The following is a 27,451-nucleotide window of genomic DNA, read 5'->3' on the forward strand; positions in this document are numbered from 1 at the left end:
CAAGTCAACGGTTGTGTCGTGTTTATTCCAACACGCGATCTTACAGCCGCAAATACTGTACCGGCCTGAGGTAAGATACAGAAAAAGTCAAGAAAAAAGTGTTTTATGCTTCGATTATTATGGAACTCAATTTTACTTTTATTTGGCAGCCTAATTCGATCTTGCTTTGTGTATTTATCTTTTTATTTTGTTATTGTCTATTTTTATGTACTGCTCTATTTTATTTTACTTTATTTCAATTGTATTACCATTTAATTTTAGCCTTTTGAGCTGCCACTCATTATTATTATTATTATTATTATTATTATTATTACTATTATTATTATGAGGAACCCAAATGCTGTCTACATTGAGAAAATATAAATAGATTCTGAGAGGTTAAGAGTCTGTAGTTGTTATTGTCATTTTGCTATTCATTTGATACACAGCTAATTATTCTTCTGTAATCAGATCATTAATGACATAGCTAGTCAACAGTTACAAAGGATATGGACTTAATTTCACTTAGAATATCAACAAAAAAATATTTTACCAGGGCCCCCCAAACATTTGCATAGGACTCTATGTAATGAGTTACATTTACATTCAATTTACAGTGTAGGGACAGTTTTCAGGCAAAAGTGTGATAATGTATTCCACGAGGGACACTTTAGAATCTGCACTTTCAAAGTTATTTCTTTGTTAAATTCAATGACATACAAATATGAAATAATTAAAATGTAAGAAGAAGCACTTCAAGTCAAACGAGCCTTGCAGAGCTTAAGAAGTTTAAAGAGAAATCCCACCAATTTTTCAAAATCTTTATAGTTAATTGTTGAGATGTGAACAAAGTCATTCAGAGTGGATTGAAGTGAAATTGTGGAGAAATCTAGTCTCAGATTTCTTTACATTGGTGGTGACAGGAACCAGAAGTTGTGATGTCTACTACGCAGAAAGACATTTTATTTAGTATCCAGAACATGTTGATGAAGGTAAAATGGTGGTATCTGTTGCCCTGTATTTGTTTTAAAGATATATTTTAGGCCAATACCTTATTTCAATAAAAACAATGTCTCAGTCATCAAACAACATATTTGCATCTATTTCCTGCAATACTTATGAGAGGCATTAAACACTTCGGGTGTCTGGTTCCCATCACCACCACTGTGAACAACTGTGGGCCCAGTTTACCACAAGCATCTCAGTGTTAAGATCATATCAACTGGTAGACTGAGAGTTCAGTGTGATACTTACTCTACCACTTAAGAATAACAAATGCTAAGATGCTTTTGGGAAACTCCACCCTGACTACTCAAGTGTGAACGTACTTAATTACGCCAGGTGTTTCTGCTGATCTCCGTCTTTCACTTTTCTTTATCGTTGCCCAGGTTTCACAGCTAAGCTTTTCCCCCTCATATAAACACAGTGAAGTGAATAAGCTTGTGAGTTCATACTGTCTGTACAGTCTGCCCCCCCCTTGCATTCAGTGTAGACTCGAGCATTAGCAAAAGAAGAAAAATAATCATTTAAGAGGCAGCAATCAAAGAGAGACAACGCTGTACATGTCATCTTCATACATGTGAAATCTTTAAATTAATTTAATCAGCATTATTTACAGAACAATAGGCGGCCATCAAACAGTGGAGCATACATGAGGGAGAACAGAACACAAAATTCATTCCCTAAAAAAAGTCTAAACAGCACAAACAAAGATAATGTCAGATAATAAAGCATCCACTCCCCCCCAAAACAAACACAAGAAAAGGAAACAAAACGAGTGCAGAGTTCCTTCACTCAACCTCACACACACACACACACACACACACAGTAAAGGGATTGAGAACAAAAATTCCCTAGAAAGTTTGAAAGGAAAAAAATCTTAGAATTCTGAGAACTCTCAGATCTCTATGATGTCATAAACAAACCTAAATGCCCATTAAGTAAAGAAATATATGATGTCCACTAATTACCAACAGTTTAACCAATCAAAACACGTTTTCTTATTACTTTCCTTTGTATAAAACTGTCAAATTTTACACTGAATAAAATAATTATATTTTACAACAATAGAACTTTCAACAGTAAAATAGGCTTTGTTGAGGTAATTACATAGTTATGGTACTTGTACAAAATAAAAAATAGATTTCCCCCCTTAAAAACACAACCGACAGTAAAGGGTTTGTGTTTGTTGCTGTTTTTTTTTTTTTCATCTTCTTCTCACAATATGGTTTAAACTTCATCTCCTCATTGAGGCCAAAGACTTCAAAAGGTACGCTTTTCTGAGGCAGCATTAGTTATGGCACCGAGGTGCCCCAATGAGCTTGTCCCGGATCAGGTTAGTCCAGTCTTATTGCTAGCCTTAATCAGTATTTGCAACAGGTAGAACTGACTTTGGAACAGCTCAAGAGGGCAGCTTCTCCCAACATGTTTATCTTTAGCTTCAGCTCATATGGACTATGTGCTCCCATCCACAGGAAGGGACCCAAAGCATAGCTGAAGTGTCCGTGGCGATTGTACTTCAATTTAAGAGGTAACCGGAAGCCATTGGTGCATGGTGACTCAAGAGCAATCCTGTCAATCAAAAATAGAAAGCTAAAAGAAATTATCCTTCATTGCCACTGATGCCGCCTACAGAAAACAAACAAACAAACAAACAAACAAGTTTTGCTTATAAAATGTCTACTTGAGGTTAGAGAATACCTCGGACAGAAAAGGCACAGAACTGGTCTCTCTAGCCCCAAAACCCTGGTTCTGTTTGATAAGCGCATCCAAAGCATCTTTTAGGACATCTTCCTCCCAAACTGCAGACATGTCTATCTTGAGCAGCCAATGCCCTGTATGCTTGAACGTTAAAACAACATTAACTTATTCAAGACAAATGCTTTGTGGTCAGACACTAAAATTCATGTCACCAATTCGACCAAGTCATCGACACTGACAAGAGATTGCTTTTTAGAACCAGAGGTATGCAACCTCTGGCTGATACTGGATTGAGTGGACAAAACACCAAGCAAAAGCCAATAGCTCTCCATAAACCACACACTACTTCACTATTTTAAAGGTGGTTATGTCAATGAGAAATCAACCATCCAAAACTTAGTGCATCTCTCTTTTTATCATAAACTCTCTTACTCTGGTCTATGAATCTACATACTGTGTTTCAGATTATCTCTAGACATTTACAGTCTTGTAGCCTTAACACACATACCAACACCTCCTGTATACATCACATCCAACTACCTTACTTATGATCAATCATCTACCAAATAAGTGCACACAGTTTAGGAAGAGCTAGAGCCTTTTGCCCACACTACGTTCATTAGTACACATAAAAACATATCACTGTCTCTTTAAGGCTTCACGTCACCCACATCTGACTTGCGCTATGAAGGCCGTAATGTGACATTATTGCATAATCGCGTATTTTTCAGTTACTTGTTATCATCAACGTTACTACTGTTTGTGTTATCGCAGTTATTACTATTGCTATGTACAAACGTCCTGCGTGTTGGTGTGCCGGTGTGATCAGAAGGGTGTCTGCAGGTGTGTGATGTGCTGATTGGGCGAGGCAGCATTAGGAGTGGAGCTGTTGCTCAGGTGAGTGGAGTCCGACAGCTGCAGCTCCTCCAGTTTCTTCAGATACTGATCCCGAAGTGCCAGGAGCTCCTTATAGCGCTGCTCCACTGGACTTTGCTGCCAACACAGACATAAACACAATAAGAGAAGAATATATAATAGAGGTCTGCACAGGAATCAGATCAAAGCCCAAATCTAATATGTGCCCCCAGCTTTGAGACCCAACCCAACCACGCACAAGTGGTACTGCTAAACTTTAAACCCAAACCTGACCCAAACCGGCTTGCAACTGACAGAGATGGATTTTCTCAGATGTGGTTTTACAGTGCTTTGCTTTGCTGCCAAGCGCTTAAGTTGATCGACTGCACTAAACCTTATCCTGAATCACGGTGGGAAGTTTACTAGTAGCAAAGTGAAAAAAACTGACTAATTTCAACTTGGTCATCGAGCTTGTTTACACCTTGCATTAGCACGTTTCGTATCTGGATTACATCTGGATATTGTATCTGGCCAGATTCCATTTACACCTCTCACTAAATGTGTCCCCAGTTTGACCAGATGAGATCCAATTGTACTTTTCCCACATAAAATGCTTATCAACATACACATTGTTCCCGCTACTTTTGTTTACTCTTTTCTCTGTTGGCTTAGATACTTTCATCGGCCAGGAAGCACTTGGTTTGGGGCTACCTTCAGCCTCACGTATCCTCTGTCTTTTGTTTTCTTGTTTATTCTCGCACCGGCTAGTCAGTGCTGGGCAGATGCATTTCCACTTACATAACCGTATAGGAATAACAAATCACAAAGTGTTTACACTTGTGTTAAATGTGCTCAATATCGGTGTGTGAGCACCTCCGAACATGGTTTGAGTGATACGAGCGTAATCTGACCACAAAGCGTCCTGGGGGCATTTCACATGACTTTTCATGCAGTCAAGTGAAATATGAATGTGACCCGATCACCAAACGCATGTTCCTGAAGGTGTAAACAGGCCCATTGTGTCATGACTGATTAGAATTTTGAAGCTTGTCATGTCTTTCCTAAACATCCGCTTCATTTCTTCTCCCATCTCTGCTTAGGAACCGTTCCACTATTCGTCATTACTTCAGTCAAGCTTTCATTTTTTTTTTTAGCAGTGAATTAGTGTTTCTGTGAATGTACTCTGAATTTGAAGCTCCAGATGTTCAAAAGTTGTGCCTGAGGGACCTCTTAAACTGAGACCTGATTTTTCAGCTGAGGATGGCCATTTCTAACCCAAACACAAATAAAAACCAAAAGCTGGAATTAAACCAAATATTATCCCTAAATAAATACATGATTAAGCAACCAAACAAATAAATTAATAAATGCCCAACACTGCAGTTACTTGGCTGCCATCATGGTGCTGAACAGCCCTCATGTAGCCTACTGTGACATCATAAAAAAAAACAAAAAAAAACAAAAAAAAACACAAAAACATAAATGTAGCCTGGTAGTGGGCCTTCAAATGTTTGTCCCCAGGGGCCTATAAATTAATGATTGATGTTATGTGAGAGAAAGAAAAAGAGAGAGAGAGAGAGAGAGAGAGGAGAGAGAGAGAGGAGAGAGAGAGAGAGAGAGAGAGAGAGAGAGAGAGAGAGAGAGAGAGAGAGAGAGAGAGAGAGAGAGAATGAAAACCCGAGCCAAACTAGAGCACGATATAGAACAATATTTTGTCAACCCCATCAGGCAGCAGACTTCTAATATAGTAGCTGTAATACATCCTTCAGCCACCAGAGGGCAGAACAGACACACAAATTCAACAGAGAAAAGAAATGAATCACATAACATTCCCTCTTGTTGCTAAAGGTCACTGATTGGTATTGCAGTACAAGCAATCACAAAAGTTTAACTTCAACAGGGAAAAACATAATATATCACTGACTCCTTGAAAGCTCCAAAAGAACATTATACAGTTCTAGCAGCAGCTGAAGTGTAAATTTGTTCACTAGGTGATGTCAGTCTTGTTTATTTCCTTGATTATTTTTAAATCACATGTGGCATATTCGTCAGTTGTGCCTGCAGTAAAAGCACTAAGAGAGACAGAGCATGTGTGCGTGTGTCTGCTGTGGAGATAAGGCCAGCGTGAGCGGCAGCTCTCTGTAGTGCCAGTCAGGACGTAATTAAACTGGGGAAAGAGGATTTTCTGCTCCACTGAATCTGAGAGGGTGGGGTGAGCACACACACAAACACACACACACACACACACACACACACACACACACACACACACACTCCCAAAGGCAATAACAAAGACAGAAAAAGAGGACATAAACAAGCACACACACCCTAACAGATCAACAAAGGACTCACACCAACAGCAGCCAATATGCTGAGAAATACAAATTAACATGCAAATGCACCTTACCAGTCCTTAGCTGCAGACAATAAATCTAAACCATCATGTCGACATCTTCATACCTGGTGCCGTATACGAGGGTTCCAGCGGATATAGTAATTCACCCACAGCTCTAGGTGGCGCATGCTGGCTACTGGGTAAAGCACGCGGCTGGACTCCGGAGTGAAAAAGGGGTTTGTGTAAGAAGACGTGCTGCTGTTAATCAGAGACCACAGAGACACTGTCTTTGTCCGGACGTTCTGAAAAACAGCAAGACACAGAAAAGAACTAATTAATAACAATTAATGTAGTGTCTACCACACCAATGAGGCACTTAGTACAGAAAAACATCACACACTGCAGTGCTAAGCACTGTCAAAATGCCTATCTATGGATATATATTGACACGTATGGATTATTTTGTCAAAGAATCAGAGAAAAAGGACAGACAATAAAAAGTGACTTAACAACAACTAAACACAATACCCACTGACCAGCCACTTAAGTACATGTACCTTGTTTCTACACTCGTTTTTGTTTCCACAATTCTAAACTGTAGTTCATCTGTTTCTCTGCATACTTTGCTAGCCCCCTTTCACCTGGTTCTTCAACAGTTAGGACCCCACAGGACCACCTCAGAGCAGGTATTATTTTGGTGGTGGATCATTCTCAGCATTGCACTGACATTGACGTGGCGGTGCATTAATAAATAAAATGAAATGTAGCTTGTGCAAAAGATATGGCACATTTTGTGCTTTATTTTTCATCCAATATGTTAAACTCTGCAAAATGATTAGAAATTGCACTAAACTTGGCAGAAAAAATGCCACAGTTAAGGACCCTGTAGAGGATGTTAACTTATTTTCACTTAGAAAATTAACAAAACACACACTTTGACCGGGGGTGTGCAAACATTTGCATACAACTGTAAATAATAATGAGACATACACAGAAAACATATTCATCAAACTCTGTTTCTTACTGCATGAGGGATCATAGGAGAATTTATCAGTATTCATCATTATCATGCAAACTGCCAAATAATCACTGTCAATTAATAAAAAAGCACATCTTTTTTTTTTTTGAGTAATCAAGTTCAATCAGTTAATTGTGACAGCCCCAGCAGTAACACGAGAAAGAATGTAACTACTGTAATACAATTCTGGTCTCAATAAGCATTAGAACTTGACCATTCCAGTGCTTTGTCAAGCCATATGACACGCTGCACCACTATGCAGCATTTACATGCATCAGTGCCAACACAGCTGGAAGGGAGAAGCCCAGCAGAGTGAAGAGCAGACTGCTCTGAGAAAGCGAGGAAAGCATCGCTGAGGTGTGTGAGCGTGAAGTGGGCCTGCGTTCTCTAAAACAGTTATTGTGCATGGCTCTGCGGGGCCACAAAATGAATGTTTCATCTCCCCTAAGTGCACTCTGCTCCCGCTCAGAGCCACTGAAGCATCCCCCTCACTCACGCTCTACTTCACACAATGAGCAGACAGAAACAGAGAGAGAGAGAGAGAGAGAGAGCGCGACAGAGAGACAGACAGAGCATGCTTACTAAAGGAGAAAGTGAAAGCCAATGAAAGACAAAACTGTCTCATTTCAAAGAAGTCCACAGGTCTCCAGTGGGCAGAGACGGCAACAATCTTTAAATGACTAGGGTGATAAATCCTGAAAACGGTAATTAAATGAATCCTTGAAAAAAGGCCTCATAAATTTTGTTTTATAAAGCCACTACACTTTTAAAGATAAAGGCTCCTAAAAGGTTTTTGTCTTGGCTACATTATATGGAGGTTATTCAAAGGCTCTTCAGACACATCTCATTTGCTAAAATGGTTCCTTTAAGGAACTGAAAGGTTCTGTAAGGAACAAAGTGGTTCCTCTATGCCATCTCTCCAAAAAGCTTTCTTAGCACCTCTACGAGCTCTTTAAAATGTTACCAAACCAGTGTAAGTCAACAGAACACTGCAAACCAATATAGTTAATCAATACCAAACAGAGAGACAGATATGCTCATGCTTTCGGCGTGTATGTACACGTATTTCTTACATGGCTGTCACGGATGCTCTCGCAGTTGTAGAGGAAAGTACCAAAGCGACAGCTGTACAGGTGATCCAGGACCATTATCAGGAAATGTTCGTTAAACTCAAAGGCTGTTGGGAACTGTAGGCAGAACAGAAAAGTCCAACACTGTCAAATGTTGGCTACCTTACACTGAACAGACATAAAGCCACTGAAGAAAAAGCTCATGAGCCTGCTGATATTACTTTCATACATGGTATGGTAGGTTTTCATTTGTTCAAACATAGTTGAAGAACCTGCTGACAACATTGTTGTGCATAACCAGACCTTCTAAAAACATTTTACAGAAGTAATGGACGTCCTTGCACTACATTTGCATCCATTTAGATCCAATGTCACTTTCAAAATCTGAAGTACATGCAGAACTGAGGTTACTATTTCATCATAACTACTCTTTGAAAAATAAAGATGCCACAAAGCGTTCTTTGAGTGATGCCCTAGAAAAAACACTTGTGGTTCCCTAAAGAACCAGGAAGTGTGAAGAACCCTTTAAAAGCTTAAAGAACTTTCAGATTATTTTATTATTAAAGGTTCTTTACCACAGTAAGGGTTCTTCCTAAAACCTCTGCATTGTGTGGAGATGCACTGGCATTAAAAAGGTTCTGCACACTCACACTCTCCATATCTCCAAATTCTCTAATGAACCATCCATTGAAAGGTTCTTTAGGGAACCAAAAGTGGTATTTTATGCCATTGTGAAAAACCTTTATTTTCAAAATACAAAGACATTATTAAATATTATCTTATGAGGTATATTATTAATAATTAGTTTATATATATTACTAATTTAAACTCTTATTATTAATATAACATCTATTAATTCTAGTTTTTGTTTCAGCATCTTACATACATATTTTTAATGCACACAAATGGTAATAAAAAGCCTAAACAAAACTGTACTGCAAAGACAATTTACAATTTTTATCTTTTGAAGTTTGCATGGTTGAGTTTAAAGAACAAGTGAGTCTTGTTGAGACACATACTGGAATACCAGAGAACAGATAAAGAAATTTACACTGCATCACTGGACACGGCTCTTACCTGTTTGGTCATCTGCCACACACAGTCTATGAATTGTAAGAATATGGGTGACCTGTCCTGATCTGCATGGTTTTTGTCTCCATGGCCGATTCTCTGTACATGCATGCGCATAGGGAAACAAATACACATCATTCTTAAGTAACCCTAAAAGGTTAAAAGTAAGATTAAAGAAAAAAAAAAAAAAAAAAACACTGATTTTACAACAAATTATACAGTCATTATTGTCAGAAGTCAAAGAGGAGAATACACATTAAGTTAGAGCTCTTACCCAAGTGTAGTGACAGAGTACTAGGTAAAAAGTGCACTAGAAAAATACGCACCGAGGCGAATTTGTGTCCGAAGCTGATCCACTCCTTCTCCAGCAGCACCTGGAAGCCCCTGAGCGTGCGGTAGTAGGAGTCCAGCATCAACATAGCCAGGGAGGTGAGCTGAGCTGTGCGGTCCCAGCCGTCACTGCAGTGCACCACCACCGAGTTCCCTGAAGACACCTTATCAGCTACCTGGATCGCCCCTGACAACACCAGCTACAGCAGAACAGGTGGGGGGTGAGAGCAGGCCAAGCACTCATCTATACTGACTGCCTCAGATAAATGTGCTGTCCCCTTTAAACTACTGCCTTTTAATCTGGGTAGATGTTGTAAGAATTTTTTTCTACAGCCTTTTGTTGTAGTTTTTACTGTCATATGCACAGCTAGCCTGTCAACATGCTGATTTCTAAAATACTATAAAAGGCTGTTTGGTATTCATGCAAAAAGGCAGTATGGCAGCAAACTGGGCACAATGAGTTAATTAGTTCACTAAACCTCATTTTAATGAAAGTCTTCACACTAATTAACCTGCTATTATTTCATTCATTGCATCAAAGTTTGCTATTAAATTTGTGCCTGTGATAGCATCATTAAGCAGTACCACTGTCACAATACATTACAAGAAGCTTAACATTTTAATAAAGGTTAAGAGATTCTATATAACGTGTATTTGGCATGGCTAAAATAAAATTTAAAAAAAAGCAAAAACATATGTCAATATTAATAATTCAACTGTGGCTTTCTGAAACAATCATAATTTCATTCAGTTTTTCCATTTCATTTGCCTGTTATGTCTATATGGCAAAGCACACTGAAAAGATAACTAACTAATTATGTTAATAAATGCTTTAATCTACTGAGTGACATTCAGGTCAGTGAATCTCCTTAATCTTTGAATCTCTGAAGCAATACAAATAAGCAAGACTGCCTATTCTTTTTAAAAATTAAAAAGTACACACATACAACACATACGAGTACAGAGCCAGCAAATTGAAATTTTCTTAATAATATCAATATTTCTAATAGTTTTCATTTTGTGACAGAAAGAATATAAGGTCATTTTTTACATTTTTACATTTTACTTGTTTCAAGTAATTTCATCAATGGAAATTCTCTCACTAGGCTGGCAGATTTTTTTTTCAAGAAATATGCTAGAAACAAGCACAATTATCTACCAGTATAAGTAAAGTTTCCCTTGATAAAATTACTTAAAAAGTCTAGAAATAAGTTGAATAATCTTATAATCTTATAAAACATCAAAATATTATATTACATATAATATTAGATATTTAGACAAGATTTAAGATGTGTAACCATTTTACAATGTACAACTGATGAAACCACTATAAGATTAACAGTGTAGGATAACAAAAATGCAAAACTTCTCTTTTTTTTTTAGCAGCAGCTTTCAACATTCAACTGTTTACAACACGCAAAACACCCTCTGAACTTTGCAATAGCATGCTTAAGCTGTCAAAGAATTGTTTAGTTAAACGTGCTGCCTTATAACAATCCCAATAGTTTTAATTTCCTATTAGTCTCTACCTTGATGTGCTCCAGCCAGTGAGTGGACTCCAGACTGGACAGCCAGTGGGACTCCTCTACATTGGGGTAAACGATATCCTTGAGCTTCTTCAACGACTCCCTCATCACGTGGATGTTGTGGATGTCCAGGAAAACGAGTTCAGCGTTCTGATAGGCATCTTCACCCTCATAACCCCCTCCTGTGGCCTAGGGTTCAAAAGTGATGAGTCAAAAGGTCAATGTGGACATTCCACAGCTAATGTGCTCAGCCAGACTGCACACGGTTGCAAACACTTTGTGCAAGTGAAATTAATGGATCAATACAGCCTTTTTCAAAATGCATGGTCAGCGGAGTAGAATATGGTGATGTTCTACATCACTGCCAGATTAGTGCTCCACTTTGCAGCCACCTCAGGCAGTTTGTGCTTTTGCTATACACAAACACACATACATACACACACACACTCAGCATTCGGTCCTCTATTCGCTCGACTCTACCTCGGTTACGTCTCTTGATGTGGTGAGTAACCGATCAAGCAGAAACAACCCACACCCCTACAAATGGGATGAGAACAGAACAAAGGAGTCCATGTACAGGGAGTATCACGACCCGTCCATACATTCAGTGGATCAGAACATGGGTTAAATATGGGTTATGATGAAACAATCAGATTCACAGTATAGATGGTGTCATTTCAACCAAGATGCAGTAGTGCAACAGTCTAATGACACAAACATAAAATCTGTACTCTGTACGTTTTGGGGATCTGGAGCCACCTCTGGTGGAAATGTGAACATTTTGTAATATTTGTTGTGCTTTGGACCCCTTCCCCCGAGTGGATGAATCTCAAGCCAAAACTTGGTGTAGGACATGTCTTCTGAGGTTGCAAGTGAAATATCTACTATTGTCATCATATCCTCATCAGTATAATGTTGATTTTGCATTTGAGACCTAAACATCGAGCTGGGCCTTCCTTCTGAACTTGTGTGTGTGGCGTTAATACATAAAGACGTACAACGAGTCCAAAAAACACCTTTTAAATTATTATGTCAGGTTTTCAAGGAGACTCGCAGCAGCGCAGACATCATACTTTAGTGTGTTGGTTTTTTTATAGTAATGTGTAGTAATGCTGCTTCTTTCAATCTTAGCAGAACATAGTGCAGCTACAAAAGTAGGAACCCTACACCACAAAAAGACAGTAGCAACAACAGGGCTGACATCCCACTAGCTGTTTGTTACTATAAAGTTTGTGCAGTTACTATAAACTGGATGTTGTTGTTTACAGGATCTCTTTCAGTGGTCTAAATCTTTATGTAACAATAATTCAGTGTTCTACAAGTACTATTAACACAAACGATGTACTCAGAAATGCACGTTATGATTGAATTTAATTAGTAATGTCATTATATTGCCCACAACTAACTTTAGTTATACAGCCCCAAAGTCTCTAAATCTATGTTTGTCTGCTAGTTTATCACTCAATTTGAATCCAACCACTTAGACATAGCTTCTGTTGCCTCACCTTATTGGCTACAGCGTTGACATTAGGCCTGGCATCATAGATGGTGAGCTTGGGGGTGCCATTGGCCTCACGGATGATGTCTAGGTAGCGTTCATCATCCTTGTTGCGCTTGCCGCTCATGCCCACCAGGGGCTGACTACAGCGCATGATCACTGCTTGATTCTCCCTGTGGATCCATGACAGCACCTTGACACACCAGAGTTTAGAGAGATAAATGTTATACAGGGTGGAGAGGGTCATTTTGAGGTACTATATTTTTGCCATTACCCAGGATATTACATCACCATCTAAACAGCCAATTAACCAAATGTGTGAAACCAATATATATTCTAGTTTGAAAGACTGGTTGTGAAGTCAGTGCACCAAATTATATTTTTAGTAGGTCTTTAGCTCTTCTTAACTTTAACAAACTGTTTCATAAAACATTGTAGGAAAACAGCATTTGCTGTTGGTTCCTAAGCTTAAGGCTCACCGGTATACGACAGCGGGAGCGGAAGGTGGCCACTCGCCGCAGGTCTTCTTCTGTGGCTTTGTATGGAACCACCAGGATGGTGGGGTAAGTGTCACACAACTCGTAGCTTGTGTTCATGAAGGAAATCCTCCACCTCTCATTGGGTAGACCCTAGAGAAAGCAGAAGGCAGAAATGGCAAAATATAAGTTTGACCTAGGGTTGGACAATCATAAAAACATATCATGAAAATGTCTTCTTGTCCACGTCATCATGTTCTTCTAGATATGAAAAAGCAATAACTAATCCCAAATTAACATTCAGCCTTGAAGAGTGGCCCAAAATAATCCAAATAATTATTTTCAGGTAAAAGATAAAAACATGATCAGCAGCTTCACAGTAAGGACCACTTCATTTTAAGCTCATATATGGTCTATTTAAATAGCAAAAGACTTTTTACCAAAAGTCATTCTGCTGGGTTTCACACGTAAACAAATAAAAGCTAACAATTAACCAGAGCCCAACTATAACCTCAAGGTAGTCATAACTTGAGTAGAACTGTTCAATTTCTTACAGATCTGCAGTTGTGTAAATGTGGTGTTACACATGACTACACCCAGAGCAAAGTCTGTGCATATGAATAAGTTTGGGTGGAACATGCTTTGAGAGATGACCTTTCTTATGCAATCTACAGGATCCAGGGTAATATAAAACATGTGGAAGGCCAGACACCAATATTTACATTAAGCACATTCAGCAGTCTTTGGCCTAGGAACATGTTCACAGAAATGAACGGGACTGAGTGCTGTTTCAGGATCCCTTCTGTAAACAGAAATCGACTTGGATCACTATGTAAAAGGAACCTTACCTGACGTCTGAACTCATCCATGGGCTTATAAATGTTCCAGCCGTTCTCCTCAAACTTCTCCTGACTCAAAAATGCAAAGAGTGGCTACAGAAAGAAAAAGGAGCAGAGTGTCAAATCGTAGTCAAACACACAGACAAGCATTTCATTCAGGTTGGCTGAGATCTGTTAAAATCTCTAAGGTGTATCTGACACACACTGTCAAGAGAATAAGGATGACAGGGATGCTACTTGTGATAAAAAGCAAGTCATTTAAATATTAAGATTCACATCAAGAGCATTATTCATTCACCACTTTAAAAAGCTGATTTTACATGAATAAATAAACCTTTTAGAAAGGCACTTTTTCACCATATCAATTCAATCACCACTATTCAGAGCATGGTCAGATTTTTTAGACAGAAGAAACTGATGGTATTAAAATAATAAAAAAAATAATAAATTCCATTTTTGTTCAAGAAGAAGCTAAACAAAATAATCTTTTGAGAAGTGTAATTTTCAAATCTGAATTTTACAAAATAAGATACTTTCTACACATTCGTTGATTTTAAAAACACTTAGACCCTGCACACCAAGAGGTTCCTATAAGCAAGAGAGTTGTGATGACCACCGTGAATACAAAAGTTAAAAAGTTAATTTAAACAAAAAGATACACAAACCGGTTAAATGTTTTTTTTTTTAGTGCTCAATTTCTATTTATTTGCTGTTCACAATCTTGGAAAAATAAAACAAAATATAAAAAGTGCCACAATTTTTACTTTTTTCCAAAAATCAACAAAACATTTGACCATGGGTGCACAAACTTTTGCATACAGCTAAGAGCAAGAGACAAAGCAAAAAGCATAAATGTGCAACAATGTCCAGAACAAACAACAAACATCTCTGGTCATAAACAGCAGAACACGAGAGCACAAGATCACTACTGTGATTTGTTTTCAATATTAGCAGTTTCATCTGACAAAAATGTTTCACCACAAGTTTGGGGTAAAGGGATCACTGTTACTTAGAAACAGGCATTGAGTGAATTGATACAGGTATAATGAAAAAATGATTTTCTTCAACCAATCAGAGTGCTTGGTTAGAACTAACTGTTGTAAATTACAATGTCCTGGCTCGAACTGAGACAAAGATGTTTTGACCCATGAAAAACAAATATTTAAACATTTTGCTCTATAAATTGTTTTGGTTTTTAAGTTCCTGGAATTCAGTTATTGTATTCTGGAGATTTAGGAGGTGGTCACAAGAGCTAGGAGAATGTAAAACCAACAGTTTTAAAAGTAATAAATGAGGACTCTCAGTATAAATGAATATAATATTTGAACTGACCAGTCCATGAGAGAGAGGGAAAGCATATTTGAACAGCTCTCCAAAGATATCTCTTCGACTGTGGCCCTCCTGCTTCAGAGCAAACCGCAAGTTCCTCATGTCCTGCAAGCACACATGCACAAACAAGGCAATTTTCCACACGATATACATACAGACTTCATGCAGATCCAGCTATCTACATGCTCAAGCAGCATCTTTGAGAATTAATGATGATCATAATTCCTATGAATTTCTAAATTCTATGTTAATTGAATTCAAAGAGTTGATAGAAAAAAATTACAAACACCTGTAGCTATGCAAAGACAAATGTGCTATTGCAGGCAAAAAAAAACAAAAAAAAACAGGGATGCACTGATACAGGAATTGCAAATACCGCATATATTTTTCATGTACATAACTGCTGATATTCATGCTGATATAAAAGCATTTATGAAATGTAGAAATTGGGACTACATGTACCTGGATTAGCATTATAAAAAATGTAACACTTATTTGTAGAGGTACAAATGCAGAGGAGAAAAAAAAAAAACCAACAACAAAAAAAAAAGTAGAGACTGTAGTACAACATCTCAGAATCACCTAAACATTCTGCTCTTAGAGTAAAATAAATACAATCAAATACGAAATTAACATTTCCATCAAACATCTGTCTGATGCAGATATTTATTTTTTAAGCAAACATCTGCCGATATCGATATGATTCTGATATCATCATGCATCCCCAACAAAAAACACTTATCACATTCAAATGTCCATATTTTATTTCAAGAGTTACTGCACAGATTTAAACCTCCACAACAAACTTTTTTGTAGTTTTTTGTAGTTCTACAGTTACAGACTGTACAGAAGCCCATCTGTTTAACTGCATACTTTGTTACCCTTTCACCCAGCTCTTCAATGATCAGGACCACTAGAGGGCAAGTGTTATTTGGGTGGTGGATCATTCTTAGCACTACAGTGACACTGAGGTGGTGGTGTGTTTGTGTGTGTTGTGTGGTACAAGTGGATCAGAGACAGGAGTTTTTAAACACTGTGTTCACTCTATTAGACACTCCCATCTTTTTGGTCCACCTTGTAAAATCCATCTGTTGCTACAGAGTTTGTGTTGGTCATCCTCTAGTCCTTCAACAGGATGCTGACCCTCAGGACGATGTTGGCTGGATAGGTTTGGTTGGTGGACTATTCTCAGTCCAGCAGTGACACTATTTAGTGTTTAAAAGCTTCAGCAGCACTGCTGTGTCTGATTCCCTCATACCAGCACAATAAACACTAACACACCACCACCATGTCAGAGTCACTGCAGTGCTGACAATGATCCAGTACCCAAATATGCAGAGAAACAGATGGGCTACAGTCTATAAGGATTTCTACGGTGAGGTTAGAAAAATATCTCCCATTACATAACCTTCATACCTACAAAAAGAGGCAATATTTAACATTGACCATGTTGTTTAACAAATGAGGGGTTTTTTTTTGCCTGAGATCACTTGCCATACTTCAAAAAACAGAATTTCAAGTGACATGAAGCATATGAAAATGCTGTGCATGAGTCTAGTTTTAAATGCTAATAGAGTATATCATTAGTGTCATAATAATCAATAAACAGCCATTAAATGTACAGTCTACCATACGTGGGTGTTACCTTGCAGGTGATGTCCAGTCCATAAGAGTTCTCCCCTCGACTGGTGGCTCCGCCCATCTTCTCTATCCTGCTGATAACACCCAGCGGCACATCTAGGGTAACTGTGGACTCCTGAGAGACATACAGGCAGACATACTCATCAAGATCAATCAATATTACAGGTACACTCATCCACCCGTTCCATTCAGGTCCATCTCATCTTAACTTATAAATCTAGTAAGCTCAGTACCGAATCTCAATTCAAAAGACATTCAGTAGGGATGGGCGATATGAATTTGATATTTATATCACAGTATTTTCTATGATAACAATATGGTATAAAAAGTGAATAAAATTAAAATAGTAACAATAATAATAAAAAGAACAAAACATCAGCACAACAATAACACTTTTATGCCAGTCCGCCTTCCACCCCTACTATAAATATACTCTAAAACAGGAAGGATATCAGAAAGTGTTTGCTCTTCAGTTCAAATTGTGAGTGTTTAAATGACAAGCTGTTCTGGGCCACTTTTCCAGATACAGCCGAAGGCCTAAACATACTTCAGTGGAGAAAGCACAGTTATTGTCTGCTTAAGACAAGACCTTAACATGTGAGTAGAGACCAAGCTATGCTGTAATATGAGCCTACACTCAGGTGAAACAACCCAGATGCAGGACAGTTTAAACAAGTTCTGCACAATTACAGACTTCTGTATCATTTGAGTTTAACAGTCAACAGCTAACAGTCCGTACTGGTGCAATAGGAAAATCCCCAAATAAGGGAACACCTGTTTAATTTATCATCAAATTTGAATAAACTTTTCCACAGGGAAAATCCCAACATTTTCTTCCTTTACTCTCCCTTCTCCCCTCTTCCTTCTAACAGATCATGGTAACAGCCGAAACTTCCAGCAGGCCTGCAGGTGCCTCCTGCTCTGTGCCAACTACAGACAGTGCCAGGACAAAGATGAAAGACTCCTGATATGATATTCCTGCACCACCTCCTTCTTTTAAGCCCTATCTCTTCTGTTCTTACACCCCTCTGCTACAGATAGACAAACATGATGTGCTGCATTACTAAGGGACAATGTTAAATCTAAGATGAGAAAGAATGAATATGCCTAGGGAACGAGAGAGAAGGAGGGAGGAATAGATGGGCCATCTGAAAGAGAAATAGAAGTAAGACAAAGTAAACAAGCAAGATCAAGGAAGACAGTCAGAAAGGAGGAAAGAAAAAAAAAAAGATGAGAAAGAAAGATAGAAAGAAAGAAAGAAAGAAAATGGAAGAGAGGGATGGGGCCTTCTAACATACAGAAAGTAAGCAAAAAGTAAGAAAAATAAAGATAGAAAACAGAAAGAAGGAAAGAAAAAGAAATAAAAAAGAAGAAGTGAGTGAGGGCGTTCTAACAGTGAGAAAGAAAGCAAGCGACAAAGCAATAAAGCAATAAAAGAAAGAAACAAAGAACGAAATAAAAAAAAACAAAGGAAGGAAACGAAGGAAGGACTTTCTTGTTGAGCTGGCGAGTCTTTAGAGGGACTGCGTGAGCTGCTGTTGAAGGTAACAGTGTTGAAGAGGTGAAAGGAAACATGATTCAGACAAAGTTCCTCAGCTGAGCACATTTACACCAGACACAAAAACTGCAGCATCTGCACCGGCAGAACAAACCTCTGGAACAAACAGCTACACGGTCAGCCCATTCTGTCTTTCAATATTTCAATAAAACTCTGTTATTCACCCACAGGTTCCATTCTTCACGCACTCTGCCACACACACTGACAGACAGTCTCTCACCGTGTCAGTGCTCTTGAAGTACAGTCTGAAATTGGTGATGAATACTTTCCCTTTGAGCGCTCCATTGAACGGGCACATGTAGATGACGTCTTTGTCTGTGAGTGAGAACAGACATATCAAATATAAGAACTGAGCAACACGGACAGTTATTGTCATTCAGATTCATTTTATTACTAAATAAAACACTATTAAACAAATTTGGCATTCTAATGCATTCTATTATTAAACAAACCAACAAGCAATACATCTCCAAATAACATGAAATTTCACCTACATACATTTATATGTTGATGGATATAAAATGTACATTTTTTTATGTGCACCATCTTTCTATGTGAAAGCATGATCTTACCAGCAGGAGGCACGAGGAAGCAATTTAGAAGGGTATCTGACTAAGTTTATAGAATCTAACAAACATAACTGCACTTTACCTGTTTTACGATGGAAGTTAACAACTTTTGAGTGAAACACAAAGAGGAGTTGAGCAGCTTAAGAAGGAAAAACAAATCATACTATGCAAATATATAGAAAGTAAACTTGATATCTATTTAGTATGAATTTTTTTTAGATGTTTTCCACATGACTAATGCCAGAAATGTTTAAAAAAAATAAAATAAAAAGTGACCAAAAAAGGTCCGGAGGGGTCCAGCTCCATCAGAAGGCTGTCCCTGACTGAGCCAGAAGCTCAGCCCGATTGGTCCAAAAGCTGTTTATGATCTTAAATCCGGAACTTAATCCGCTCCAGAGCAGGTTAGGTGAACAGCCTAAGTTACCATGGTGCTGTAGAACGATAAAAAACGTGATTTATCTTTGTGAGACCAAACATCTAAGGTGAGATGGAGCTAAGCTTAAAGTTAGCTGAATGAGCAAGAAATCCTGCTTCATGAGCCAGATCCCTGGTTACTGCATAAAGATGCACACACAATCCACAAAATCTAATCTCTTTCTGTCTCTCTCCCTCTCTGTCTGTGTCTGTAATGAAATCTGGTTGGATTGTGCGGTGCAGTAATAGGAGTTGTCAGATTTGAGCTGCGGAGCAGCACTGGAGCGATTCAAAGTGGCAATCCCAAGAAAGGTCCTTCTAAATTTAGCGCCTCTAACCAAGATCCTTCAGGCTGGCTAATGTTTACTGACAACATGGGAATACGGGAATGACCCAGTGAAAGGAGAAGGCACCGAATCACTGTTGAATTTCAACTAAAAAGACATTTTTAGCCTTAACCTTATTTTACCTTTTTGGTTTTAAAGGTAACATTGCACAGAAAAACAAATTTTCTCCTCCATTTTTTGAAATACAAGCAGAGAAATACAAGATGTACAATGTAAACATTGTATGTAAACAAATTTAAGATTGTACAGTTCACTCCTCAGTCCATATATAGAACAAAGCTGCACAATACATCCCTTTAAAGAAACAAAATAAAGGGGGTATAAAAATAACTTTACAGGTTTTCCTGTTTTTCTTGTTTTTTCTTGTATTCACACTCACCTATCACTCTCTCCTCTCCCGGCAATAAGGCAACATCTGCGAGTGGCTCCATCTTCAGATTCTCCCTGGACGCCTGTCATCAAAACACACAGGAACATCAGGCTGACATGGAGCACGCACACATAAACATACACGCGTCTTACTCTAAAACCACAACTAAACAAGTGTTCCTCTACACTGCTAGAAAGCAGCAGACGTGGCTGACCAGTGACTCTTTGCATGTCTGCTTGTTGGTAAAACACATCTTCACCCACTTTCACCAAACAGGAAAGGGGAAGACTGAACCGAGGGCAGTGGATTAAGGAAGAGAATGAGAACAAAGAAGAAGCATTATCTCTCTTTCACTGTCTGTCTGAGTGTGTCTTTCACTAATGTGTGTGTGTGTGTGTGTGTGTGTGTGTGTGTGTTTGTGTGTCATGAGGGTCTTTCTCTGGGTTGTTGTCCTGCTGGCAGCTGAAGCTCAGTGGAGCAGAATGCGGGCGGTCCAGCGACACTCACTAACATGTACGCATGCGTTCGATTCACTCACTGCAGCCCGATGGGCAGAATTGAGCAAGGCCTGCTGGGTAATGACCTGAACTCTGCTCTCTGGAGAGAACTAATGAAGCAAACCAAAGACACACAAAAACACACACCTACTCTGTAAGTAAGGATAGGAGGAGTGTATCAAAAGAGGAGATATTGATTGCTTATTATTACTTTTAATATTGTTTTTGTTTTTATCAACTATTACCACCTGTACTGAATATGAGAGAAAAGGAGAGGGGCAGAAGGAGAGGGACAGAAAAAAAGGGAGAAGGTGTGATAGAGCAAGAAAGAAATAAGTAAGAGAGCGAGAGAAAGAGAGCGAATATGAGAGAGAACTAATATGAGAGAGAACTAATATGAGAGAGAGAGAGAGAGAGAGAGAGAGAGAGAGAGAGAGAGAGAAAGAGAGAAAGAGAGAAAGAGAGAAAGAAGAGGAGACAGAGCAAGACAGAGCAAGACAGAGGAAGGAGAGTGAGAAGAGACAATGAGAGATATAAGTAAGAGCATGCATCAGAGAGAGGAAGCATGTGCTAATGAGAGAGAGAAAATATCACGAGAGAGAGAGAGAGAGAAAGAGAGAAGAAAGAAAGAAGAAAGACAGACAGACACAACATGAGGGAAAGAACAGAGAGAAAGTGAAAGAAAGAAAGAAAGAAAGAAAGAAAGATAAAGTGAGAGACAGATGAATGTTGTCCTGATGTGGTCAGAGTGGTAAACACAGACAGGCGTGAAGGTGGGGAGCTGACAGTGTTGCTCCACTGTCTCTGCCCTGCCAGGTGTTCTGCTGCAGTAACATATGTACTGTACAGCAGCCGTCCAGCTACAACACCACAACACGCCAACTCTCTGCCTGCCTGCCACCTCAGCTCAGTCCAGAGGCCCACCGCCTGCCAAGACCGGCACTGTGTCACTCTGTGTGACTGTGTTTTCAGTAAGTCATCATCCCACTATGAAAGTTTGGTACTCAATGAGACTAATTTCTGTGTCTTTGTATGTAGAGCCTTGAGCTGTGCAGAATCAAGTAAGTGAAGATCAGTAAAGAGTAAATGGTATGACACACTGTTGAAGTCTGTGAATTGTTCATCATCGTGCAGATCGCTTTGGAATGGATTCTCCTAATACCTTGTGGTTTGTATTTGAATGTGAGTGTGAAAATGCGGCAAAAATGCAGCACCACCAGTTTTACCAGTCAAGTCTCGCTTACGTGTTACTAAAACCAGTTTGCACACCACCATCTAGTTTTCACTATATAAAAATAAGTGTTTACACATCATAGTGTTATATACTGGCTTTTTTCCATGGCAGCATGTATACTGATTGGCTCTGAACTTACTGTCATCATGCTAAAGTTACAGTGTTTAGCCATACGCATTAGGTAGTTACTAGTTAAAACTTGACTTCTGGACTTGGCCTTAGTAAGTTTGCAAATTAGTGTTTACCAAACACTTAATAAAGACTTTACACATAAACCTAAGCACCAACCAAAGCACGAACCTAAGAAACCCTGTCATGCACTATGCTTAAACCCCACCCAGGAAACTGCCCCCAAAATATATTTTAACTCACTAAATCAGTTCAAAGCATTACTGCATGATCAGGTCAGTCGATAAGTGTGGGCAGCTTTTACAGATGTTCATCATCATTTCTATTTGCTGTATTTTGTAAAGGCCCAGTGTAAATGAGACTTCAGACTCAGTTGGGTTACACCTTGAAATGATAAATACCACATATGTTATGAAGTAATATACACTTTACTGAATTTCTAACTAGGCTTAAGTTAGTGTGAATGACAGTAGAATGGCTCAAATGAGCTTGGGTTCTATACAGTGATGTTGAGGGAGCTATATAGCAGTGAGAGACAAGCTCTATCGATGACAGTGAAGAGCATCATTTATTAATGCAGAGAGAAAGTCTAGCCCACCTAACAGAACAGAATGCAGTGTCACTGTACACTTACAGGAGAATAAATGTAGCTCGTACACATACACACACACACATATATGTCGAAAGTTGAAGGGAAGTAAAGAAAGTGGCAGAACCAATAGTGTTTAACAGAACAGCACAACATGAGAGCACAGCAGCCCTGTTTAGCATAAGCAAAACAAGTATTTTATTACATTTACTTAAATATTTTATTCACGATTATAATTAATTGCATAAAATAGCAGCATCCCTGCCACCAAGAGGATTGTTTTTAGTTTTTTAAATTCTTGTCTGAGAATGCAGATTCTGTCTGTTCAACATTTACAATACCATGAAAGGCATGCTTTGTGTAATTTTAAGAGAAGAAAACAGAAGAAAAGAGCTCAAACAAAACAAGCTATCAGGTTTGAAATATATACAGCACATATATATAGCACTCAGGAAGCACGTATTAACTCTGTTAATACAAAGTCAGTTATCATAATCTGCTACCATGACTGTAACATTAAATCTTAACAATACCGCCCAGCACTAGTCCAGTTAGAAAAAGCACCTGTTAGAAAAGCACTCACGTTTTGGCTGGAGCTGTTCTCCAGTGGACTGGAGTTGTATGCCGGTATGGGAGCCGAGGCCATCACTGGGTCTGCTGCTTCCACCACTGCTGCAAAAAGACAAGAGAAAACTACTGTATAAACTCCAAATGGACGGAAGAATGAAATTTCAGGTCAAGAGAAACTAAAATACACTCTGTGTGAAAACATACATAACTAACGCATATACTATCCATCAATCAAATTTAGGTTTTGATATGCAATGATATGCAAATAGGTGAACACAGTCTATACGGTCTTCAAATACAGGCATAGGCAGGATGGAGGAGTGATGATAATGTGTGGTTCAGTGGAATCTTATCTGATATCCCTGAGTCACAGTCACATTCTCTATACTGATCTTCAGAGCAGATCTAAAATTAATAGAAAGTACCACAGTTACTGGTCACTGACCAGGAATGAGAGCAGGGTGGTGGAGCCAAGTAGGTTGCAGTTGCATGAGTGACAGAAACTCAATTGGTAAGTTTGAGGCTTTTGTTCCAGACAGCAATACTGAAATGTACTCTGGCGGGTGTAGCTTAATTTCAACATTTAAACTATCAGCATTTCTTATAAAGCACTCCGTGTAACTAAAATAAAAAAGTGAAATAAAAACTATTATTTTTATTATCGTTAATACTGGTACTTATTGGAATATGATTAAACTTGTCTCACCTTTAAGAGAATGGAGACAGCAATTAGGTGGATCAATAAAACTTGTTAAATGTTCTTCTCTTGCTAGGAACTTAGGTATTAAACATACTGATAAGGCTGTTATAGTCTGTTATTTAAAACCATTACGTCAAACTCCTGTTACAGATGTGAACAAATGCTTCAATGGACCCACACATACAAAACAAAGGTAAACACACTGCAACGATATTTGAGAGGATGTTAAAACCAAGTGGAGGTAGTAGCACTGTATGCAGGTCTGCCTGTTTCTAGCTATAAGAGAAATAAGCAGTTGCTTAGGGCCCCTGAGCCACCAGGGGGCTCCTAGCATGTATTTTTTATATTATTTAATATTACTTCCAAAAAGCTAGAGGTGACTGATGTCAAAAATATAATATCACAGTACTTCAAGAAATTTCCACAAGACACGATATGTCATGATATTTTATTTTTCTGACATCTGATCAGTTGGAACTGAGTAAAAAGAAGCAGAAGTGCTACATTTTTAAAAATACTATCCAACACAATGAGCATACAGTGTTGCACTAAACACAGTTAAAATGGGACTAATTTTGCTTCTCTACAACGAAACAATCAGTTAGTCACTGTTCTGTAAGTACTGATATCCATGATATGTTCAGAAAATCATACTGTTTTGTACTGCAACATAATATATATAATGTTATCATGATAAATTGTCTTACTGCCCAGCACTACAAAACGCTCAGTGAGTCAAGAAATTTTCTTATATCAAGCATAAATTATTGTTGTATTTTTGCATACACAAGAATATGCACGGGATGGGGTTAGGTAAGATAAAGGCCCTTAGTCACTTCGGGCCCCCAAATGTTCAGAAGTAGTCCCACTCTAAGACACCAATGACAGTACACAATCAGGGTCTTCTGAACAGCCCGCCCAGCTCTCTAACTTTGGTAGAATGCACTGTCCACCTATGTGCACAACTTAGGCCTTGTCCAAAACTCAAGATCTGAAGTTACCACTTGGGCTAAATTTAGCTCCAATGTCTGCAATTAACTGCAGCAGAAGCGACTGAAAACGAGCATCGCTCATTCTGTTCGCATCCTTCACGTTTAACCATCACAGCACGGGACTGTATGTATTGTACAGAGAGTAGAAATGACACAAACACACACCAGCAGGTCTCTCTCTCAAAGCTATTTATATAGAAGACGGAAAGGTGGGGTGACATCAGTTGTCAAAGCTTTGCAGTCAGACTTCAGGCAGGGTAAAGTTAGCTAGCTACAGTACTCCACCCCAAAGATCAAAATCACATCACCGTTTTTAAAAGTATCATAGAGGTAAAGTAAGAACAGAACAAGTTAAGATTACGTTAGACCTTTACGTTTCTCCTGTGTAATAAAACTAAAATAAAAACATAGCACTGCGGCTCTGTCCAGTAAAACCAACTCTGGTTTAACTCACCACCATATTACACTGACACAATTAAAAAAGAGTCCCTAAGAGTGAAGCTTCCGACCTTTTTCTCTGGAGCGATGTAACGTTAATCAGCACCAGGTGAGTGAATGTTAGCAAGCTAGCTAACTAAACACTTTCTTCAGCTAACTTGTGTGATGAGTGGGGAAAACTGGAGTCGGGCTCAATTTAAACAGTTTAACTGATATTAAATCCCCATCTCTCCGCTCAGGACGGAATAACGAGTGACAGAGATTCCAGAGTGAAAACCAGCTCTGCACAGCTGTCAGAACTGAACTTTTATAACTTGTTTGTGCTCCGTCAGCAGAGTTAGCAGCGCGCTAGCAGCTAAAGACACCCAGCACACTGACACACAGACAGACACACTCAGTGTGGGACCAGGAAACAGGGCCTGTCTCCACCACTGCTCTCAACAGACGAATGTAAGGAAGGCTGCAGCCGCAGCGGACAAAAGCACGACCCCCTGGCTCGCATAAAAGCCCTAAAGGGCGCGGGCGAGCACGTTTTTTGCTGTAAAAGCTCGTACTCACCCTGTTAGTGCGACTCTCCGCTCCTCAAATCCACAGTGTTTTCAGCACCGCCGCAGGAAGCGCTCCGACACAGTCACGTGACAGCGGAGCGCGCAGTGATTGGTCAGCTTTCACATCGTTCACTCCAGTGGTTTAAAGGACTTTGGGTTGGTTTCCCAGACAGAGATTAAACCTAGTCCTGAACAATTAAAACTGTTACTAAAAAGGAAGTTGACAGAAAAGTGTAAATATTTCATTTTTTATTTGATTTCTTACTTGTGAAAACTGAATTCATAAATGTAGAAATTGTTCCTCCCTTTAAAATGAATTGGAAAAGGCATTACATTATTATTAATTATAACTGAATTCTTAAATGCCAAAATATAATTCCTTTTTACACTATCTTAGAGTCAAATGTCATGTTTTACTAGTACCGATAACATTTTTATATGTTCAAATTGAATTTCTGTTATCAAAAATTGTGGATTAAAAGTAAAAATAGCTGTCCATATCAAACGTGGGAGAATAATTTAACTCTTACAGAAAGTAATACTACTAAGTGTAATAGTTTAAAACCTATAAGTGTAATAAAACCATCAGGGTCATAGACCTATTGGTGTCATAACCCTGTTACTGCCATGGACTTGTTAGCACCATAGATCTGTTAGCACCATAGACCTAATAGTGTCATAGACCTATAAGTGTAACAGAACCTTAAGAGCCATAGACTTATTAGTGTCATAGACCAATAAGTGTAATAGAACCATTAGAGCCACAGACCTATTAGTGTCATAGACCTATTAGTGTAGTAGACATATAAGTGTAATAGAACCTTCAGAGCCACAGACCCATTAGTGTCATAGACCAATAAGTGTAACAGAACCTTTAGAGCCACAGATTTATTAGTGTCATGGGCCAATAAGTGTAACAGAACCATTAAAACCACATACCTATTAGTGTCATAGACCAATAAGTGTAACAGAACCATTAGAACCACAGACCTATTGGTGTCATAGACCTATAAGTGTAACAAAACCATAAGAGCCACAGACCTAGTAGTGTCATAGTTCTATTAGTGTCATAGAACCATTAGAACCATAGACCTATTACTGTCATAGACCTATTAGTGCCATAGAACTATAATTGTCACAGAACTGGTAATGCTTATAACTGTCATAAACCCTTTAGGGCCATAGACTTATTAGTGTCATAGAATTGTTAGGGCCATATTTCTACTAGTGTCACAGAACTGTTAGTGTCACAGAACTGTTAGTGTCACTGAACTGTTGGTGTCATAGACCTATTAGCGTCATAGACCTATTAGTGCCATAGACCTTTTAACGCCATAAATCTGTTAGTGCCACAGACCTGTTAGCACCATAATTAGACCTGCTGGTGCCATAAACTTGAATAAACATGTTCATATTTTCTTATTTATGTTATAATAAAGTAGAATGGTTGAATTTAGAAATAGCAGGACAGTCACAAGATATGCTGGTGGACATAGGCCTACTACATCCATCAGTGCCCATTCTCAGCAGTCTATGCTCAAAAATAGCTAAACAGAGACCAGACTTAAGCAACCAAGCAGTCTGAGCTTTTCTAACTGACCGGACAACACAGCCTGGCCTTTCTATACCACTGTGTTAGTTTATGTCTTTCAGATGTTAGCCAGCTGGTTATCATTAAAGCCCTTTACACACAGCACATCCTTATGAACCCTATTGCAGTGTGTGGGAAATATAGCTTAGGGTGGAGAGTACACCACATTAACACACACACACACACAGAGAAAGTGGTGAGTTTGATATCACGGTCAGTAAGCTGGTCTCAGAGAGAG

At 38.7% G+C, this 27,451-nt stretch overlaps 1 protein-coding gene across 2 annotated transcripts; it reads right to left on the reverse strand.

The window, feature by feature from the left end:
• Positions 1 to 1,544: 1,544 nt before the first annotated feature.
• Positions 1,545 to 25,721, reverse strand: mtm1 (myotubularin 1). Of its 2 annotated transcripts, none has more exons than XM_036561412.1 (15): positions 25,633 to 25,721; positions 22,958 to 23,043; positions 19,935 to 20,007; positions 18,446 to 18,540; positions 16,672 to 16,782; positions 15,030 to 15,131; positions 13,707 to 13,790; positions 12,862 to 13,011; positions 12,390 to 12,575; positions 10,888 to 11,073; positions 9,355 to 9,558; positions 9,035 to 9,127; positions 7,961 to 8,074; positions 5,995 to 6,171; positions 1,545 to 3,672 (listed from the first exon to the last, which is right to left on the reverse strand). In XM_036561412.1, the coding sequence occupies exons 2-15, from the start codon at positions 23,018 to 23,020 to the stop codon at positions 3,505 to 3,507; spliced, it is 1,806 nt and encodes a 601-aa protein (XP_036417305.1). In that variant the 5' UTR covers positions 23,021 to 23,043; positions 25,633 to 25,721; the 3' UTR covers positions 1,545 to 3,504. The 2 variants fall into 2 exon arrangements, with proteins under 2 accessions (XP_036417305.1, XP_036417304.1); XM_036561411.1 differs by having other exon boundaries at positions 22,958 to 23,046; positions 25,633 to 25,710.
• Positions 25,722 to 27,451: the final 1,730 nt, after the last annotated feature.

The sequence above is a fragment of the Colossoma macropomum genome, unplaced genomic scaffold (assembly GCF_904425465.1).
Source record: "Colossoma macropomum unplaced genomic scaffold, Colossoma_macropomum, whole genome shotgun sequence".
NCBI lineage: Eukaryota > Metazoa > Chordata > Actinopteri > Characiformes > Serrasalmidae > Colossoma > Colossoma macropomum.

Bases quoted from the DNA above. Each gene is read 5' to 3' on its own strand.
- mtm1 (XM_036561412.1), bottom strand. From the start codon at position 23,020: ATGGCCTCGGCTCCCATACCGGCATACAACTCCAGTCCACTGGAGAAC. The intron at 11,074-12,389 runs GTGAGGCAACAG...TTTGAACCCTAG, and splicing joins TCAACGCTGTAGCCAATAAG to GCCACAGGAGGGGGTTATGA. The intron at 8,075-9,034 runs GTAAGAGCCGTG...TTCTGCCTACAG, and splicing joins TGTGGCAGATGACCAAACAG to TTCCCAACAGCCTTTGAGTT.